The sequence below is a fragment of the Harpia harpyja genome, chromosome 1 (genome assembly GCF_026419915.1).
Source record: "Harpia harpyja isolate bHarHar1 chromosome 1, bHarHar1 primary haplotype, whole genome shotgun sequence".
Classification (NCBI taxonomy): Eukaryota; Metazoa; Chordata; class Aves; order Accipitriformes; family Accipitridae; genus Harpia; species Harpia harpyja.
The window spans coordinates 62,643,882-62,661,868 of NC_068940.1; the positions used below are offsets into that span (position 1 = coordinate 62,643,882).

The 17,987-nt window shown below is 41.9% G+C and overlaps 1 protein-coding gene across 4 annotated transcripts in view; it reads left to right on the forward strand.

The window, feature by feature from the left end:
• TCAIM (T cell activation inhibitor, mitochondrial) overlaps positions 1-12,461 on the forward strand; it is a 30,378-nt gene extending 17,917 nt beyond the window's left edge. For 3 of the 4 annotated variants that reach the window (XM_052797310.1, XM_052797331.1, XM_052797323.1), the window contains exons 10-11: positions 448-579; positions 3,941-7,202. In XM_052797310.1, coding sequence (XP_052653270.1) covers positions 448-579; positions 3,941-4,166 — 358 coding nt within the window. In that variant the 3' untranslated portion in view covers positions 4,167-7,202. Of the gene's footprint in view, positions 1-447; positions 580-3,940; positions 7,203-8,976 lie in introns of those variants that run through there. The other variant, XR_008236696.1, reaches the window with a different exon arrangement.
• Positions 12,462-17,987: the final 5,526 nt, after the last annotated feature.

Genomic DNA, 17,987 nt, shown 5'->3' on the forward strand with positions numbered 1-17,987 from the left:
ATTTTCTTGGATTTTCATTATGTCAAAGTCTTTTTGTTTCTAAAGGTTTTAAGCGCTTTTTTATGGGTTAAGAAGGAATCAGATTGAAGAAAATCCTGCTTATTTCATTCAATTTAGACTCAGTTCTGTCTTTATCTTATGGTGTTGTGCTGGGTTAAATCAAAGGTTTCGTGCTGTCAGGTCAACACTCGGCGGTGTATGATGGTGCTTCTGTTTATATTTTCTGAGTATTGTTGACAGTTGCTTTTGAAATGTAATTCTAAAAAAGCTTTATGTATGATGCTTCTGTATTCTCATGATCTGAACTTGATTAATTTTTTACCAATTATTCTGATTGTGATTAATTGATGTTCTTTTATCTTCAGAATTCATTCTGAAAGTAATTCATCAAAATGCTAGCATTAAAAAAAAGATACCTAGTTTTTTACTTTCATCATGTTTCATTAGTGACAGATATGCACCAAGCTTACATGAATTTGGACACTTTACAATCCCAACGGTCTGTGATCCAGCAACCCTTCAATGGTTTATTTTTGCTAAAGCACAGGAGGCAAGAGAGAATCTGAAAAGAAAGGAGGAGTAAGTATTCCTGTGACTCGATGCATTTAGCTCATGAAAATCTTTGCATGACATGTTTTATTTGGAGGAGGAGGAACTCTGAAGAACGTATTCATGTTCTTTTGGTGGAAAAAACTTCTGTTTCTAAAATAGAACTTTACTCATCAGCTTTACTAAGTTAAAAATTTCAGTGTTCAGTGAACACAATTGTTGGAAAATAACCCTCCTCCACCTTGTAGGAACAGTTGTACTTTATTCAGAAATAAAAGATCTTTGCTTACAGGACAAAATTACATAATCTTTTTACAATTACTTCCCCAAAGGAGAGATGGGGTTTTTTTTAAGGAAGAGACCCTTTTATTGAATAAGAAAAGCAACAAACTTCTATTAATGTTACTTACATTGTGACAAAAAAACAGTAAAATCTAAACTAAAAATAACTGAGACGAACTAGAGAATTATTATTTCTAGTTGTTTGTCAGGTGAGGAAAAGGTTAGTTAGCGCTTAAAAAAATAGGGGTAGAATGATGAGAGAAATACCTCCTTGGTACTCTTTCACAGATGCGAGTGAGATGAGATGACAGTGGTAAGTCACAGTACCATACTTAAGTCCATGACTTGTAATATCCATCAGAACTGTACATTTTCTTCTTGACCTTCTATTCTATATATGTCTTTGAGGATTAAGAGCATAAGGTAGAGATACTGGTTTTATTTTGAATAAAATACTGTGATAGGTAGCTGGGTGTTAATGTCCTTTTAGAGGTTCTTACTGCAAGTTTATTTTTCTGCTTGGGAAAGCTTTTAATGAATTGTTGAAATATCACACTGTCATGAGTGTATACATGATGTGTAGATCCAGATATTTTTTTGTGAAGGTTATTTTAGGCATGAGTCTTACTGAAGGCTTTATGGTTTTAGCTCTGTTAAGACCTGGTTACTTGGGAGAATATATTTTGGAGGTGGACTTTGGTAAAACATGGAGGTTTGTTAGAATTTTTTTATAACCTTAGTCCAGCTTTGAAGTTAGATTTTTTTTTTTTTTTTTTTTTTTGCCATATGAGTTATAACTGCTGAATAGCTCTCTATGTAGCTGTCCATATGTGACAGGTGGGAAAGTATTGTCTGTAGAGGTTCAGAGGGATGTTGTAGCAAATGTATCAATTTACATCTGTGTAACTCACTCTCCAAAAAACCTCATGCTACCCCACATTATAAAGGCACTTATCCAGGAAAAATGCGGGGCCCCCGTCAGTATAAACAGCTGTGTTGTAAGCATGTAAGACCCAAACTAAATATCTCAGCTCTTCTGTTGTGTGTTGGACAATGTCCTGGTTTGTATAAAATAGTAAAGAACAACTGTACTGGGTCATATTGAAGGTCTGTCCCCATCATCTATTAGCTTACAGAAAGGCTGTATGAATGGGGCAAAAAATGTGGTGGGTTTTTTTACTCTGTGCTCCTTCCCAGTTTGACTGACTGCACTCAAAAATATTTGAAGCTGGAAACATTAGCTCATGTTAAGAGTGTTCAATAGATCTTCTTTTTTTCCCCTCTTAATTGTCTAGTTATTTTTTGGGATGATTTACACTTTGTGGCTCCAAAATATCCCGTGGCAGCAAATTGCACAGTTGAATTACATGTAGCATGTGTACATGAAGGAGGGAAGAGCTGTCCTTTGTTTTCTAGACCCATGGCCTGATGACTTCATCTGTTATTCTCTTGTGCTGTAGAAAATACAAAACAGTCATTCTGTATTTATCACCTCAAGTTTTTGGGTTTTTTGTGGTTATGTCATATTTCCCCTTAGTTGTCTTTTTATTGAAGCTGAAAAATCCTTTTCCACGTAATGCTGCTTTGAACAGAACCCATTCTGTACTTCTGATTTTCCTTAGCCTCCTGTGATTGTTAAGGGGCCCTGAGATAAAGGAAAATATTTTGAGATGTACTGGATTTACTTTGCACATGCAGATGAAAGTTTTACATGCAGTAAATAGCATAGGATAGCATAGCTGGAATTCTGTATGACCTGGTGCACTGGGGAGTTCAAACGCTGCTGCTCTAGAAAATTGTCTTATCTGTGTGGATAATGTCAGTCTTCTAGTAATGCAGGATTTAGTATGAATCTACTTCTCTGTAAAGTAGCAGTTTTGTATTGTGATAGAGGTGTAAGCCTCCTTGTGGAAGTGACTAAAAATAAACCTGCAGTTCTCACTATGTGCAGCTAACTTTATATTGTTCAAGGGAGCCTGAGGTTTCACAGAACAGGAAAGCTTGGCACTCAGGTAATAGAGAATGTGCTCAGGAGTGTGGCATGGATGCAACCAGTAGAGAGGACAGGCTTGCTCCAGGTTAACTCCCTGACTGCCAGAGCTGGGCTGGGCTCTTGTAGAGCAATCTGAGTGCCCCAGCACAGTGTAGTGCCATGCAAGAACATGGACATCCCATACTGACCTCTGGAAAGAGTGGTGTTGAGCCCCTCAGTACTGTTTTTACCTGAGTCATATAGTCTCAGTAGGTGTGTCCGTGCTTAGCTTGGGTAGATTCACATCCCAGTGGCTCTGCAAATGTGCTGCTGCTTTGTAGCTCCTCCCTGTTTAGCACAGGGTCTGTGTTGTAGGGCAGCGATGGTGCTGTTTCTATAACCAAGCTGGCTCTGGAAGAAGTATAGCTATGTTAATGTGACACAGTGCCTGAGGTAGTAAGGCTTGCTGAACCTGAACTGTGTCTGCATCAGATGATCCACAGTTCCAGTAACTCTTAATTAATTCTACACATTATTTCAGAGTAGCTTGAGTTTGTCAGGTGGTGTCTTACCACTCTTTGTCTGGGGTGAATGGAAAAAATCATCTGCGAGCTATGAATTCAATATTCCATATACTTCCTGCAATTAGTAAGTTATTAACACATTTAATATGCATCAGGTGACTGTACCTGTCATCTGTTGGTTTTGATGACATGCAGAGTACTGGTCTTAGTTAAGAAGACAGAGTAGTTACTGACATGGTTTTATTCTTAAAGCTTACACTTCCAAGGTTATTTAAGTACTTCCATCCCTTACATTAAAAATGCAGCCTCATGGGATTATTTTAGTATTTTTGCCCATTACCTTGTGGGCAAAAAAAATGTCATGGTGCAGGCTATCAAATGTGACCCTGCGTAGGCATGCTGTTGCCCATAGTCATGGAAGCATGTTCATTCAGTCTAGCCTCTGAGGTGGACATGGGTATCAACCTGCACAAAAAATCTCAGCTGTACCATAGCTGTACATGAAGTGGCCCCTCTCTTTACATGCATATAACCTACAAATATACTTATTTCAAGGATTTTTTTAAGAAATTAAGTTCTAATTTTGTCACTGTATGTTGTCTTCATTTGCTAGGATGATGATTACAGAAAAAGAGCTAATCGATACTTCCACTGAAAAATTTTCTTTGGATCGGCTGTATAAAGAACCCAGTGTTTCCAGTGCACAGATGATAGATTGTTGTAAGCGACTGCTAGAAGAATCGTTGCCATACCTACAAGGCATGCACCTTTGCATTTCGCATTTCTACTCTGTGCTGCAGGATGGAGACCTGTGTATACCTTGGAACTGGAAAAACTGAGGACATATCTGATAATCAGATGAATTGTTTATTTTCTGTAAGAGGCTATAAATATGAATGTTTTTAAGAGTAAATTATTTAAATCTGTATTTTGATATCAGTATTCAACCCACAAATTTTCTTCTAACTGCTGCTCAAAAAGGATCGGAGTCCTAGACAATTTGCACAATGCGCAGTGTTGCCAGTTCTGGGAAAGATACCTGTACATTCTCCATACTACTGTAGGAGTCCCAGTGTATGGTAGCAGTTGTGAAACCACATTTTTGTAGTGAATTACAAAAATATATTAAATTGCAAGTCTGCAAAAATGTGCATGTGTATTTTTAATATACATGGATATTGCCAGATAGATCTTCTTAAATAGAGTGTACGACTCAAACCAGACGTTACATGTCATCTTAAGGGATTCACTGAATGCAGAAGTTGAGTACATGAGTTACCTGGTGGCAATATTGGCATTTCGTATTGCTACCTCTTACTGAATTAAAAAAAAAAAAGACAAAGGAAAAAACATCAGAGTATTTCTACTTTGCAGAAGAAAGCGGTTCATTAACTTGGTCTCTACAGTAGAGTTTCATATGCTGGTCCAATATTGTTGCCTTAGAATTTCAAAATACGCCAGTTGTACTGTCTGCAGTTACTTTAGAGGAGATGTTGTTCTCTTTTTGTTTTCCGGCATTTGCTCCATAAATACAGACAATCCTCTTTACCTACACTATAACAGGTTGCAAATTGCATTCACAACACTTGAAACCTGAGTAGTTTAATGTGACATCTGAGGAAAAGGAAGCATTGATTTGTGTGGGATTGTCTACAAGAGTAAGTACTTCTCAGTGAGAGCAAGGAGTTTGCAGTAAGGCAAATGCATGGATCTTTACTGGTACTTTATTCCTTGAAAAAAATGAATTAAAGTGTGAATGTATGTCAACACTTTTTCATTGTAATACATGCCAAGATGCATTTTGTGTTTGGTTTACTACTTTGCAAAATACCCTTGGAGAAGAACCAACTGCTTAACGATTCTGGACTTGAATTCACCTATAACAACTGGCAAAAAGAAAAAAAAAAAAAAAAAGAGTTGTCAAATGCTTACTTGCCTTGTATTTATATTTGTATTAGGCAGGGAAATTGTTGTGGTTCTCTGTTTTCCCCTGTTAAAAAGCTAGGTGTCAAGTTGTTTATTATGTTGCCAAACTTAAAACAAAACCCCCCACTGTGATCTCAAACATGTCCGTTTTAAAACATTGAGACAAAGCTGTGACTTTCTCAGGCCTTTAATTCAGCCAAATTCCTGTATAGGTTCTGAAGATCAGTTGATAGTTTCTTCTAAGTAGTTAACTTCCATTGCACATTACTTGCCCTCGCTCCATCTGGCATTGATGGATACTGTCTGTGTCCCGGTTGTGCTAAGCAAGTGATCCAGTCCTGTCAGTTGTAGCCCAGCAATATTCCCTGTGACAGCTCTTTGGAAGTAGGATGTCTTCAGGAATAAAAGCTGAGTGTAGTAATTTTTTTTTTCCCTGCTTGAATTGAATGACTCCTTACAGGTCTTCAGGCAAGAAGCAGCTGTCCAGTTTGACTGTAGAGGAGATAAAAAAAAAAGTCTGAGGGAAGGTGAGTAGACTCAAATCAAGAGCCTGATGCAATTCTGTAAGGACTGACGCTAATGCCGCAGAAAGCAGTGACTAGACCTAAGGACCTTCTCTTTGCGGCGTAGAGAAGACGACTAGAACTGGCTGGAGGAGGAAACATAAGCTCTAAAGAGCCTTTATGAAATAGAGCATGGGATGTTTCTGCAAGTAAAATGGGGCAGTGGAGACCCTGACTTGGAATGTGGATCACAGCAGGCAAGGGCAGGCAGGAGGGAACAGGACTGAGTTTAAATGTGGAAGCAGTGAAAATAGTTCCTGTTAAATGTTTCCAGCCTGAGATAGATCTGAAGATTCTCACCATTCCTTCTAAGGGGAAGTAGCAAAAATCATCTGGCAAAATGTGTCAGCCCCCAAAAATGTGGCATGGCAGCCTGTTTTTCTGACGGTTACCTCCAGGCTGGGGTCTCAGGTCTGTGCAATAAGATGGAGTTCCAGTCCTGCTGCTGTCCCACCAGAGAATTGGTCAGCTCGGGTGCTGTGGGGGTGGCTCTTTCCTTTTCTGTTAGGTTTTGGGTTTTGTTTTCCTGAGTTCTGAAGGAGATGCGTGTCAAAATCTCTTAAAACTGCTCAAAAGTCAAGCAATATAAATATTAAGGTTGCATATAGGTCTGGGTCTTAGAGTTATTTTGTAGTGCATTTTCTGTAAATTAGTTTTACTGCAGAATGGTTGAGTGGACTTTACAAACACATATGGGCCTCCCAACATTTTTTAACATATTTAGAAAAGCAGCAGAAAAACCAAAAGGATAAACTTAATGTTTGTGTTGTAGGTATTCATTTTGACAGGTTTGACTGACTTTGAAGACTGTCCCAAAAGTAATGGAGAATTGTCCATTTAGGTAGATGTGTATGGGTTAAATCTGTCAGAATTACATTTTACTTCCCAACTTTTTAATGAGATGGGAAAAAAAAAAAAAAAAAGGTTTAGAACTCTTGAAGGCCTTTTGTCACAATGGCAGGGTGGAAATGGACAATGATGGAAACTTTCGTCTCTTTTTAAACTGTGCAGAACACCTCAAATTCTGTTCAACAGACTGTTCTATCAACTCATTGTAGAAATAGATTTGAATGAATATTAACATCTACTGTAGTTTATTCAGTACAGAATTCGTGCTTGCTCTGGGGCCAACAACCAAAAACATGCTTGGTATGAAGTTTCAAAAAGTGTTCTCTTTAAAAACAAATCCTAATATTAAATAAGGTGGAGTTGATGTCTTGCTGTTTTAATCATTATTGTTTGGCTTAGATTTGAGTTTTTCTCGTCCTGTTTAGAAATTTGCAATAAACATTTGAAAGATAAGTAAGAATCTCTACCAGTGATCAAAGACTAAATGTGTGCTGGTCATCTGTCATGAGTCAATAAACCGTGATGCCCAGATCGTGTCATTCAGCCTCTGAGAAAGGTTTAGTATTTTAGTGCAGCTGCCAGAAGGAAATTCAATGCTAGATTCAATGCTAGAATAAAAGAGAAGGGACTCAAGACAAAATTTATCACCTTAACGAGTTATTTTTGATGCTGTTTAATACTGTGACCTTGAGACGCATGCATTGGCAAGCAGCAATTTCCATTTTGTCAGGTGTCGGCATAATGTTTTACAGTATCAGTTCTGTATGAATTCCAGTGCCACGGGCTCCTGCCTGTGTTTTAATAGCTTGATATGTGATTTTTATTCTTTGAGCTGTATATGAAAATTGTATGAAATTCTGTGAAATAGTACCCGTTTTGTCATTGTTCTTTTGGCTGTTAACTGCTGTGATACAGTCTCTAGGGACTAATAGGCTTGTATTCATGTTTTGTAAGACATTCAAAATGTTGATAAAGAATCTTGAGAAAGACTTAAAAAGGGAAGATCTTCCGGAATATTAGAGCTGATGTATCAAAGCATATCCAAAATTCATCAGAACTTTTCATGGAGAGCATAAATCCCCTCTGGTTTGTGTACTTTACAGCTAAAAAAAACTTCCTGAGGAAACTGTGAAATTCTAAAGCTTATTAATTTAAATTTGTCATTCTGAGAATATAGTATTTGTCTGAGCAGTTATCTGTGTGATTTCTTGGACATATGCATGTCCTGTATGTGTGTAGTACATGTGTCCAAAGATGAGACTTTCCTAATATTTCTTCATAAGCTTAACAGTATATAGATTTGTAATAGAGCAGGGCAGTTTAAAAAAAAAAAAAAAAAGGCAACCTAGCTGAGAAAGAGAAAACATAGCTTGTAAATACAGTAAAAATGTTAATTTAAAAAGTTCAGATATGGAGATCATGCTTTTCTGTTGCATATAAATACTAAAATTATTTGACTTATAAATACAAGATTAAAAACTGGGATCTCGATTCTGTGCATGGAAAAAATGTTTAGATACCTCCCTGGAAGGCCCTGTTAAAACTACAGGATATACTGAAGTAACAGAAGAATAATCTTGTTTTGCAGTTTGTCCTTTTCAGCTACATATTCCTTACACGATTGCTTAAATGCTGAATAATTTAGTACTTCATTTTTGCTAAATTCTCTGATGGGGCGCTGTGTGTCTAAGTAGCCAGACTGATTGATTATGATCTCAGTAATGTCTTCAAAAAAGCTTTTGAAGATATTTTATTTAGTAGAGCTGAAATTTAATATTTCTTGCCAGCTTTTATATTCTGAAAGTGTCTTTTCTGTGATCTTCTGTTTCCATAGCTGTTGGCTATTGTGTGGCTCCATATTTTAGCAAGTTTAAATGTTGGGGGTTTTTTAACCTTTTTGCTTTTCCTAACATGTTTGCCAAAAGAACATAGGTTTAAATTGGCCCTATCTATGCTGTGGACTGTACTAACTACAGACTGCCCAGACGTGCCTTAAATGGAGCTGCTTAAGCTCCTTGTAAACTTCTCTTGGATTTTAACAGGGAATAAGATTTCAGAAAAGGGAGGGTGGCCAGAGTTTATGCCAAATGTAACGGCTGCAATGACAATGTGAAATAGTGTTTAACATAGAGCTTAGATAAAAAGAGCAGGGTTATAATTTTCTTCTTAATTTAGTTCCAACATCCCTGCCTAGCTGCTCAGGAGAACAGAAGGGAATTTGATGTAGCTTAAGATACCAGTCAGCTTTAATTTCTTTTTGATTATTTCTCTTTAATCATCTGCTTTGTCATTTGATTTTTATATGTTGCAGGGGCATAGTTGAGCAGTCAGCTAATGCCTGTGGTAGCTGTGTGCACCCTCTCTCTGTAATGGGATATTCTGGGACCATTTACTAAAAGCAGCAATCGGATGAGAACCTGATGTCCTCCTTCAAGACTGCTCTGTGATCTGGCGGCCACAGTTCAAGATCAAGGCGTTTCTTTGATAGTGCTTTGTCCAACCCACACATTATTTTACCCATCAGTTTGTCATTCTCCTGGGAACCTCTCGTTCAGGGTTGGTTTTTTTAATGGGATGTTTCAAGTTCATTGAGTCAGTGGGTCATAGTTGTAGACTGAGTTTTTGAGTCCTACTTGTGTTATAGTTCAAGGGCATGGGTAACCTGTTTTCAACTTGCATTGATTTCAGACAGTCCATCGAGATAGAGCTCTAACTTCTACACAATCACACAATGCTCAAAAAAATAAATTTAAATGCAAATCCCTCAATTTCACACTTAACTAAAATTCCTAGAAAGTACTTAACAATAAGCACTACATCTAACTTTAATTTGCTTTCTCTCACCGATCTGGAGCCAGGGCAGCCTTGTACAGAGTCTGCATGATTTGGGGCTCACCCTGCTAGCAGGGGTCTGCAAAGGCAGTATTGGCTCAGAGAAGCAGAGCTACCAAGGGTGAGTCAGTGCTGTCTTCATCAGCACTGCCTGTGCAGCCCCAGGGGAGGACATCCAATCGCAGCAGCCTCTCCAGTGGGGTAGCCTGAGGAGCCCTGCTCATTTTAAAAAAAGAAAAAACACCCCAAAAACCAAACCAAACAAACAAAAAAACCTCCACAAAAACAAGTGAGGAATGGCCTTTCTGAAACTGATAACCTGGTTTTGCAGCAGTGTTGAGAGAGTAACAGCTCATGGTGTTACAAGCCAATTCTCTGGTGCAGTTTTGCACATTTCAAATAAGGGAAGATTCCTGGAGGATGATGCTGCTGTCTTCAGTATGGACAATCCCTCTAGCCAGGTGATATTTAAACACAGGGCTGTTAGTGTATTGCGTGATCAGATGCATATTCCTCTCTGTTTAGTCTTCGAGCTTGTGAGACCTTTCTCCAAAGGTCACAAAGTGTTCACCTAAATGTGACTAACCAGTTCACAAAGGTTTTGGCAACAGGGAATCTTGTCTTGGTCAGTAGTTGTATGATGCCTGGAATAGCTGGGTCTCTTGCACTCTTTATTACCACCAAAAAAATCAAATTAATTAATCAGAATTTAGAAGCCTGTATGGTTGCAAATGTTTTTTCACTTCTCGGATCTTTGCTGTCCTGGTATGACAGACTTTGGAGGGAATACAAGCTGTGCTGTAAATTGGGGGATGTATATGCATTCTGGTTTTAGCCAGAAATCTGTGCTGAAGCCCAAGATCCCCTATCTTGATTTTGAGATGGTGAAAAGTGGGTGGGACAGAAGGCCCTGCAGGTCTGAACCCCTCCTGGCCAAGATTGGGACTTAAAAAAGAAAATTACGTATCTCTTTCTTGCTACTGTATGGTTCTTTCCATCTTTGCTGGGTATGGAAACTGTTAACTGTAATCTTCTGGCAAGAACCACATTTCATCTACAATTTATGCTCTGGTCTAAAAATGCGGAAAGGAACAACAAGGTTTAGGATTGCACAGCTTGGCGCTTACAGTTTTTGCCTACCTCCTTCGTAATGTAGTTTGTCGTGGCCAACACTGAATGGCTGATCTTAAGAGCAGGTTCCAACTGAGATTTCTAGGTATAATTTAGTAGCATATCACTACCTGGGTGGCAGCCCTTTGAAAGCCTTGGAGACCTTATTGCCTTTGCAGGTATCTTCAGATGTCTTCAACAAGTCCTAACAGACGTTCTCAGCTCACAGGTCTCTCTTAGAAGCCTTGAAACTTAATTATGTCTTAATTTGAAAAATCTCTTGTGAAAAGATACTCTCTCATCCAAGTAAAGCTGTATAAGGCTGTATGGTGAGTGTAGTGTGTCTGTGTGGCTGGTTGGCACTAGAAGTTTCTTTCAGAGAAAAGGACTGCTGTTCTGGCTAGGTATGAATGTCCTGAGTTTCTCCTTCATCAGGTTATTCTTGGTAGATACAAATGACAGACCGGTTTATTCTAAATGCCTGTGTTCAGAAGTGGTTAAGAAGAGAGCATGAAGGGATTTGGTGTTGAGCACATCTCTGTCTTCCTCCTTCATCTCCTCCATTTGTTGTCTCAAGCACTAGTGCCATTGGGCTTCTCCACCTTGAGTGAACATGGACCATTGGCTGCGATGGTGACAAAGAGTTTGGCAAGAAATAATAATCCAGGGTTTCCAAAACTGCTTTCTGCTTCCGATGAAATAAAAGCATCGCTGGGTACAGGCTGTCCCTCTGTGTCTTAAACCCTCATGCTCCATCATAGTGTTACAATATGTACTCTGCCTGCATTCAAATATGTTCTAGCATGTTGCTCATCTCAGTGGTAGTCTGTAGAGATTTTGTACAAATACTGAGTCATCCATGGCACAGGATATTTGGTAACTCCTCAGTTCTTTCTTGCTTTAAAGTTTGTCCTGGTTTTGTCATTCTGTCATTGTTACCTTCCTTTATAATGTTCATTTATTCCAAAGATAAACCAGCCTTTCTTGAGGACAGAGTTAATACTAGGTGAAACACTATTATGCAGCGATTAATGGAAGCCTAGATGCAGTTAGCAATTACTTAAAATGGGCTGGATTTCCTAATGATTACTTTGTTCCGTACAAATTTATTTTGCAGACAACTTACTATACTGAATTCTTCTTGGATAATGAATTTGTGAGACATTTTCAACATCACCCTGAGGCACAAGCAGAAATTGTCTCCTCACTGACCATGTATGACAAATAACTAAAATGGATAGGCTCTTGCACAGACCCTGCACACTTGAAAGGCCTGCACAATTCCTAGCTTCTAGGGGAAAAAAACCCTTGACTGTAAGTGAGGAGAACTGCGCTGGAGAATTTGAGCATTATCATCATGGTGCACTGTTAAAGTCACAGAATATGTCTTTAGGTAAAAGGCATAAACAAATGATATGTGAAAAACAATTTGGAGTAGCTCTAAGCTCTCCTAATGTTTCCCTTTCTGCTTTATTAGTCATTCTAAACCTCCTGCTACCCGGGCTATAACCTTGGGATTATTCTTTATACGATGAGCATATTTAGAGTCAAATTTTGTGTCCCATAACTTTAACCATAGCATACATTATTAAAAATTAATTTAATGGTCCTCTAGGATCCAACTCTGGAGGTAGCAAACAAGCATCTCAGTTATATATTGTCTTCAATTATTCATTAAGAACTATGGGGATTTTCTAGAACATATCTCTAGCGAAGCTCAAAGCTGTTCTCCTAGTGCCAGCAACAAAGCTCTGCTACTTAGTTTAACAGAAATGGACATGATTTCCCTGTTGGGTTTCTCGTTTGAACTGTGTAATAATTTATCGCATTTAATAAAGTTTATTACAAACATGACTTGGTTTGTGAAAAATCCTGGTGGTGAGGCTAAAGCATCATTTAATTTTCAATGGACGTTTTGCCAACAGGAATTTTAATATATCACCATGTGTGTGAACATAATAAATAGTTTAACGCACAAATTACACAGCATTAGTATGGATAACTTTCTTGTACACTAGAGCCGTTTTCTCAGCAGTTTGCACTCCCAGTTACTGTTCTTCTATCTTCTATATTATTCTGGTTTGGACTTTCTAGTTGTTGCCAATTCTTTTTTTTTAAAGCAAACCTGTTTTCCTCAAAGAAACTGCTTAATTATGGAGCTGCCAGTGCTGCCTCCATGCTCTGGGAAAGGGTCTCATTCTACCTCGTGCACCAGATGTACAGTTGCACAAATGTACAAGGCTCTATGGGAAGGGTGTATGTGGGAAAATGTCACGTTTGAGAACCAGAGTTGAATTCAGGGTGGTTAAAATAGTGTAACCTCTTGTGTGGATACTTGTTCCAGTATTTCATTTTCTTTTTGGTTGTTGTATTTCCTTAAACATATACTCTTAGCCATAAGTAAACTTTAAAAAGTATATTAACTGTTCCAGAAGTAAGTTCCCAGTGGAGAATTACACCAGAGTTACCATAAGTTAAATGTACGCTTATAATGCTATCGCTTTTGTGATGACAAGCTCTTGCGTGGCTTCAGTGAAGCTGTTTCTGATTTATACCGCAGCTGATGTGTTTTAAAATATTTCCCCATTCCTAAAGGATTGCATTGGAGTTCGATGTTTCTGTAATCCCTGTTGGATGCTTTGCATCCAGAAATCGCTGTTCAAACAACAGTGCGCCAAGTGTCCTGGATTTCTTTTTGCAGATTTTTAATTACTGCTATGAACAGGTCAAACGCACAGATTTTGAGAGAAATGGTTTTTTTCCCTTAACATCTTATTTTGGACGGTAGAGCTTGCTTTCTCCTGTAATTTTACTTTCCTAACAGGAGGGCAGAGCACAGGGAGAGGTATGTAGGCAGAAGACAGATTGGTACAATTTTCAACACAGTTATAACTGAACTTTCAAGAAAAGCAATGTGACTTTTCCCTCCCACTGTAAGAAGGTGCAGAATACTGTACCACAAACTTGACACTGGCAAACTCCCGCTGTGAAGGCCGGCACTGGTGTTGGAAACCTTGGCAGTCACTCGACTCTGTGTTTTCATTGTGCAGAGATGTGGCTTTCCTGCAGGATTTCTCTTGGAGAAAGGTCCCGGCCACTCATGTTCCCAGTGATGTGCTAATTCTGTGGCAGAAGAGCTCGCAACGGGCGAACACTGAAAGCAGCCCTTTCCCGTTGTGTCTGCTCCGGGTATTCGCTCGCTGATACCTCCAAAACAAGCTCAGCTGCAGCCCTGCGGGTATGCGCCAGCCCCCCCTCCTTTCCCAGTGGCACGTGTGTGACCCGGAGGGTGAGCGACTGGTGAGGCTGTATTGCAGGCTTGAGGGGAGCTGATCAACCGCTGTCTTCATCGATGCGAAGGCGGGAGGGCTGGGTCAATGGCAGGCTGCAGCCTCCCCCAGCAGCCGGCGGGGACCTCGAGCCGCTAGAGATAATGCTGGTCTGGTTCCTGGTTAACTTGCTTAGGTGGATTTGCTGGGAGAAGCTCTGGATTTCTGGACCCGTATTTTGTTTGATAAGCCAGATTCGTATTTGACATTGGTATGATGCAAGACAACCCCCCACCACCACCTCCCACGTGCGTCTTTTTAAATTGGGAAGGACCTGTTAATCTTCCCGGCCAGACTCTGCCCCTTCCAGCTTTAGAAGTGCCCCTGCCTTTTGTATAGGGACACTTACCACCTCCTGGGATGGTCAATGTCCTGCTAATGACAGTTCCTGTACTTGCTTTACTTGTGATTAATTCATTAACCGATTTTGAGATAAAAACGTCATTTTCAGATCAAGTGGAGCATCAAACGTACTGCTTTTCCACAGACACATTTTCTAGATGTGCCCTTGTATTCTAGGCATGCGTGAATATGTGTGTATTTATTTGCTAATCGTACCTTACAAAGCCATGCCAGTGGGGCAATGCATGCACGCAGCATGCTCCTATCACTCAAGGTGAGGAAAGCTGCTGCGCAGTCTCCGCGGGGACAACAGGGCCCTTGGGTTAAGTGAACACCTAGCCCGGTCCCCACGTATACTCTGCCTATGATTTGTTTCCAGACCTTCTGATTTTTAAATAGCTGGATCTTCTGCTAAATTCCCAGCAAATGAAAGACAAGTGATGGTATTGGGTGATACGGCAGCCCAGAGCCGGAGGGAAGGGCTGTGAGTGAGTACACAGGCTGCGCTGGGACCGTGGGGACGCCCAGTCCTCTTCCCCGGCACCACCTCCGTTCTTGCTGCAAGGGGAAGGTTCTGATGATCCTTCAGTCTGGTCCTTGTGGGAGGGGATTCATGCTTACTATTGGATTTCCCAGTCTCCGCCATCTCTGCCACCTCCGGGAACAGCATGAACCAGCATCTGAAGGACCCGTTCATCTGCACAGAAAGATCAAGAAAGCAAAGGCATTGCTGGCGGTTTCTGACCATCAATTCAGGTCATGAGCTCTGCGGAGAAACAGTGCTTGGTCCTGTGATGTACATACAGTGGAGACCAGGTAAGGATCAGAGTCTGCCTGCAGGATTTGTGGAGATCTCAATGAAAGGAGAGCATTTCAGTCGTCCCTGCAGCAGTTGATTTGCAGGTCCCCTTCAGACAGCCTGGCTGCGAGGGACAGTGCTGCTTGCTGGTCATGTTGGTCACCTGCAATTAGGATGCTGTATCTGATGTTACCTCTGCTGCTGCTGAGGGTCACGGGCCAGTGATGCCTGGGGAGCCCGGGGCCCTGCAGTGAGCAGGTATGTCTTGGTGGGGTGAGGGGCTGGCTGGTGTGAAACCTCTCCCCACATGGGGGAAAACGCTCGTCCTCTGCAGGGAGCCCAGCCAGGAGAGCTGGAGCCTGCCTGGAGATGGGGCAAGGGCCACCGTGGGCAGGGAGCGCAGCACGGCTGCAGGCAGCTGCCGGCAGAAGGGCTGCAGACGGCTGCTTTGCACCGCACAGTGTGAGCGGGAGATCTGCGGCCCTGATGACGCCGAGGGCTGTGGACCAGTGCCAGGGATGTGAATCCCTTGCTAGGGTGATCCGAGGCATGTGGGGTGGCTGGGCTCCTCCTGCTCACCGCTTGTAAAAACCATGTGTCAGTCTCCTGGAAATGCTTCTTATACTAGAAATGCTTAGGTCTGGTACAGGGTAACTATGAGAATTGTAGTCGTCCCAGTATGGAGGGGTCACACCTGAAAAGACCACGCAGTACCCACCAGCCTGAAGCTGCCCCAAGCTCTGGGGATGGGGCTGCTTGTGGGGCAGAAGGGGGAGAGCAGGCTCCCCCCATTTGCTCACACTTTATCTCCATAGTTTTGCCTTACCTCCAGACTTTACAGGTTGCTTTTCCTTCCTAAGTAAGAGCAGTGATAGTCAGCAAGCAGCATCCCGACGGTGCTCCCAGTGGAGGACAAAAGGGTTTCAGAGAAAGCATGCTGTAGCAGCAAGGCTGGCCGTAGGGACCCCGCCACGCTTCTCCACTGCCCATCAGGCACCTCTCGGGATGGGCTGAATACCCCACCTCTCCATCATCGCCACGTGCCGCCCTCCTCGAATGCGAGGCAGCAGCTCCCCAGCGCTCGCCAGGGCACAGCACCGTGCTCCCACCGCCTTCGTGCACTGCCACCGCCGCATCCCCCCGGGAGCATGGCTGGGCCCCTCAGCTCCAGCCCCTTAAGTTGCAGTGCAGGATGCGCTGTTTAGGGCTCCATTAGCTGGTAAAATGAATTATGTTTTGTCTTTTTTTACAGCACATTCAAAGACACAAATATCCAGGTTATTTGTGTATTTTGAGGGTTGCATTCAGTCTGTCTGTCCAGGTGAACACTTTGGGTCTTCTTTTTAACACAAACCAGAAAATGTCTATTTTTAACTTATCTATTTTAAAGATAAATCTACTGTGAGGTGTGGTCTAGTACAGAATGAATCTCTAAAATGTTCTAACAAAGGGGAAGAGGGTGTGTGTGAGACCCAGAGCTCTGTCCTGCCAGAGGAGCAGCCCCGCCAGCACGATGAAAGATATTCCACCAGGGGATTTCTGACACACGCTGCCCCTACGTTTCTGGTATTTATTATAGAGGGAAGACAAAAGCTCAAGGGAAAACAAAAATCTAGGTCTGCCTCAGGTTATTATAAACTGAGAATTGATAGGCAGTCTCAATTGCCTGTTGCTAAGCAGCCAAGAGAATTGGTTGACCATACCCAGGGCCTTTTAAAAAAAAAAAACAACAGCAGTGAAAAAAAACCCCAGAGCAGAAAGCTCTGTGTGTGTGTGTTAGGGGCATATGAAATAACGTGTAAATATCATATTAGCATACAGAGCCCCAGTATTTCTTTTTGTTGAATGTGTTTGTGAGATGCTGCTGCATGGGTGATTTGAAACAAGTCAGGCCTTGGGTGGACAGGATAACCCTTGCTTTAAAATAAAGAGAGGGAGAAAGAGAAATATTCTGCCATGTCAGCAAGGCCAAGCAGCACTTTCTTGGGTTTTGAAAGGTCCCTTTAGGGTGTGATCTTGCATCCCCCTGAAAAGCTGTGTGCTGATGGTCATGGGGACCAATTCCTGGGGATCCAAGTCCCTCTTCTCCCGGCCACTGTCACCAAAGTGGCCTTCAGCATTAGTTTTTTCAAAATGCTGATGTACAAAACAGCGCAAAGCACCAGAGCGGCCCCACCCCTCATTCCCACCGGCACTGGTCCCGGCTTGCTTTTGGCCAGAGCTGTGGGAAAGGCAGGATGCAAAACTCATACTGGGTAAAGTAACACCCACTCACCAGGTCCCGGCAGCCCCGGCTGCTGCCCCTGGGGAGGGAAGGGAGAGCCCAGCCCTGCCTGGGGACACCCCCACGCCGACAGGTCCTGCTCAGCTCCTGGCTTTCCCCCTTTGCGTTCCTGGCGCTTGGGTAGCTGGAGTGGGAGAAAACTGGTGTCCACCTGGCAGAACAGTCTGCCAGAAGGTTGGGGGGGGGGGGTGTGTTATTTTCTTATTGCTCAGCTAAGCTAAAATGGTAAAATAAAATAAGACGTTATGCTTGGTGAAGGGGCTGTTGTCTTGGGAGCCAGCTTTGCTATCACCACCCACGGTTATTTCACCCCTTTTCCTTGTTTCTGCAAGCGTGATTTTGTCCGTCTTAAATGGAAAAAAACCCAGAGCGTACGTTGGTTTGCAATAATCAGTCTCTAAATCAATGATTTCTGTGTTCTGCCTCTGACACCCCCAAGTCCCTCCTCCACTCCGGTCCCTTCCCGGCAGTCCCTTGCTCACCAGCGGTGCACACGGGGCTAGCTCAATAGGAAACAGACATCTGGCAGTGGCCGCACTCCTTTGCACCAAACCTTGCCTTTCCAAGAGCAAATCCCCTTGGAAGCTGCTCGTGGCTGAGCACCGCTGCCTGTCTGAGCCAGCTGT